Genomic DNA, 3,569 nt, shown 5'->3' with positions numbered 1-3,569 from the left:
GTAGCTTTGCGCAAAATTCAAAACAAACAAACAAACGAATGTTCAAAACATTTCCATAAACTTCTTTGATATTCTTTGTGGCTACAGAGGCATTATTTCCCTTCTTGTATTCAAACAGCATTACATGGTGAATGTGTATCACTATAAGGGATTAGAGTATACTAAACTTTACACTTTATTTTGGCTACACTAACGTGACGTTTAAGAATTTCATTTAACTATTATACATGATGTACATTTTTTGGGGAGTGGTTAATGAAAGTGTTCCAAAACGTGACCTTAATTTCTTGACGACCTAATCTGTTAATGTTATCAAATAGGAGAACACGGCCTCAGATTAGAGATGTACCTTAAACTGTTCCAGTATTGTTTTAAGACCTCTGCTAAACACAAAGTTTGAAGTTGTTAGACTTAACAGAATGTAATTTTTTTTTTCAAAGATTAAGTATTATTGTCCATAATCACAACTAGTTAAAAGAAAATATGTTCAATAAGTAATTACAAATTTTCTACTACTAAAATTGTCTTATATTTGACATTGTGTTATTACCTTGTTATTTATTTCTTTACCATATTTTAGTATCCAAAGTTATCGTAATAAATATTTAACAAGTTCACTAACTTTAATAAAATTATGAATTTATTGACATTTTCTAAATCCATTTATTTCTGTAAATGAGTAATTCCATTTGTACATTATAATTGACAAAGTTATAAGATCATTCACTTATGAAAATTGTACATTAATTTGTCAGTAAAAGCAAAAGTTAGTAATTTAGCTGAACTTGTATGTTATAAAATCTTTACGGATATGAATATGTTTTTATTTTCTCCAAAATTACTTGGCTCTTTCTGATATCATTGTACAGTCTTAGCTGAAATTACAATTTTGTTTGTTTCTTAACCAAAAGTATTTAGGTTCAACACTGATAAAGGAACTGAAAGGTTTAGAATCAACACGGAAATCAATACAAAAACTTAAAGTTTCTACGAAACAGATAGAAAAGGTCCCCAATATACTTCTGTCCATCTCATACACTGGTGTAAAATTTATTGATGCAGAAACTGAGGTATGATACCTGTCATATATATATATATATATGTATATTGTGTGTTTGGCATTATTGAAGTTTTGCAGCGAGCATTGAATAAAATATCATAGGTACGTCAGTGTCAGGAATAACTGGTTTGGTGATTTATTCATAAAATTTTTGTCTGTAAAAATTGGAACATTTTGAAAAAATAATAGTAAATATACCTAACTCATCATACTCCACCGAAACAACCAAGAAAATAATCGTAATGTTTACATTACTTGTATTTTGGTTTACTTCTATTATTGTTTCTAAAAGTTCAAGTTTCATCGTCTGAGATTTTAGAAAGAAATTTTTATTTGACTTTACGTGTAAAGGAAATACAATGTAATTCTGTGCAGAAACTTAATATACAACTAAAAAAATAATTTATAAAAATAGCTTCAATTATTTGCATGTTTGGTAAACACATGTTGTCTCTTGTTGCTATTCCTATGCTCATGGTTTTGCAAATATTTTTAGATGTGGCATAGCAGCTCATAGAATGGCTCCGAGTTTTTCAAGTACAGACTTTTAGCTCGTAGCTCCATCATCTCTTGCCCGATTTGAGATCTAATTACAGTTTTGGACTCGCGAGGTCAAATTCTTTCGATTAATGTATTTGACCGCGCCCGAGGTCTCGTAGATTAATTTACTCTGATCCTGCCTAAAAGAATTTCTGATAGAGGTGAAATTGAATCAGATATATGCGTGCCCCAAAACTATAGCTAATAAAAAGGAAGAGAAGGTCTCGTAGATTAATTTACTCTAATTCTGCCTAAAAGAATTTCAGTTGCTGTGGCTATTGAGGATTCCCTCTTGTTCTATAGAATACATTGCATTGCTTGACTATTTATTTAACTCTGTAATCTTAGATATTCATTTCTTTTCTTTTTTTTATACCAGTGTTTAAAAATTATTAATTTCTGACAGTATTTATTACCTTCACTTATAACTTTTGTTCATCAAACACATTTTTGAAACCAATAATAAACTGCTTACTGTAATACTTATGATATAATGTATAATCTTGGATGAACGAAATACTAAATTACTTGCAGGAAACAGTGATTCCTTGATAAACTTCACATTATCCTAAGTGTTTATGTATTTTATGTTCAAATCAGGTAGAGTTACTTCTGAAGTACTGAAAGCATTTTTTTGTTGAATATAAACTCGTGCTGTCCCAACCATGCGACTAATGAATAAAGGACATTCAGAACTTGCACCTCTTATCCGTAATTCCCCATTCTACCATCTTCTACATGATCAGGGGATCATAATTAAGCTCTGCTTTCCCACCAAAATATACATTTGCTTGTTAACACTCATGTTGTTTACTTTGCCCCAACGTTCTTCTGATGTCGACTGTTTCTGCCACTGTTGGAATTATCTAACTTACACAATTTGTCAGTAATGTGTAGATGCTATGTCAGCTCTCATATTTCAACATATTTGTGCCAATGTTTAATCATATTTCTTGCAAGTATCACAGTCATGTAAATGCTTAAAAAAGTTGCCTATATGACCACCTTTTTCTGCTGTTTTTGATGAAGGTCAATTTTTTGTTCAGAATTAATCACCTTCAGATTCTGAAGAGCTGGATTTGTCAGCTACAGTGCTCGCCCTAATACTGATCTCATTTTTTTTCTATCATTTATGTTGAACGTATTTTCGTTACACCTGAGGGTGCTTGTGACACGTGAGGTTACTTCTGTGCTTAATTTTTAGTTCTCCTCGCCTTCCTGATATTTGTGGTAGCAGATTTTTTTTTTTTTCAAATTGGCTCTGTATTCCAACAATTAATATTTCCCTTCTTTTCTTTTCTTTAGTAAGTTTTGACCCTTACTTTTGTTCTTGATGGGGGAGTATTTCATGTGACTTTTTTTTTTTGACCGACTATCAGTTCTCTGCCATACACATTATGATTTTTATTGTTCTGATACATTCTTTTCTTTGCATCATTATTAGTTAATGTAATTCTCTTGATATTTTAATCGGGAACACGTATCTTTTTAAACATATTTCTTTATTGCTGGTCTCTCATTGTTGTTGTTGGTTTTTGTTTTTTTTGTATCAAGTGGCTCTGATGTTGCTTTGACACTTTTGTCCATCTCACTGCATTGCAAAGTGGTGATCTTTTAATTAGCTGACTGCTATGTATGTATATTTAAAAAACTAACCTGCTTCCTCTTCATCCTTTTAGTCATTTCACTTTAACTTGTTTTTTGTTCAGGACAAACTGTCCTGCAGGAATTAATTAAGATTTTTAGAATCTTGTTTTGGTCCTTCTCATAATTTTAACAAGGACTATTGTGATGTAAGTACTGGGTCTTTTACTCATTCCCCCCTGAAGGCTGCCTGAAGAGGTTACCCATTTTAACCAGTTGCACCACTATACATTAGTGTGTTGTCTGCCAGTCAGTCAGTAGATGCTAAAATGGACATCACTTAAGGGGGTGCTTAACGTTGCAATTTGTACTGTTGTGAAGTCAT

The 3,569-nt window shown here is 31.6% G+C and overlaps 1 protein-coding gene across 3 annotated transcripts in view; it reads left to right on the top strand.

Moving 5' to 3' along the window:
- LOC106470250 overlaps nucleotides 1–3,569 on the top strand; it is a 57,960-nt gene that overhangs the window by 43,480 nt on the left and 10,911 nt on the right. For all 3 annotated transcript variants that reach the window (XM_022398848.1, XM_022398847.1, XM_013930793.2), the window contains one exon: nucleotides 912–1,070. In XM_022398848.1, coding sequence (XP_022254556.1) covers nucleotides 912–1,070 — 159 coding nt within the window. The remainder of the gene's footprint in view (nucleotides 1–911; nucleotides 1,071–3,569) is intronic.

This window comes from Limulus polyphemus, unplaced genomic scaffold (assembly GCF_000517525.1).
Source record: "Limulus polyphemus unplaced genomic scaffold, Limulus_polyphemus-2.1.2 Scaffold3903, whole genome shotgun sequence".
Lineage (NCBI taxonomy): Eukaryota > Metazoa > Arthropoda > Merostomata > Xiphosura > Limulidae > Limulus > Limulus polyphemus.
This window is presented reverse-complemented; position numbering and strand designations above follow the sequence as displayed.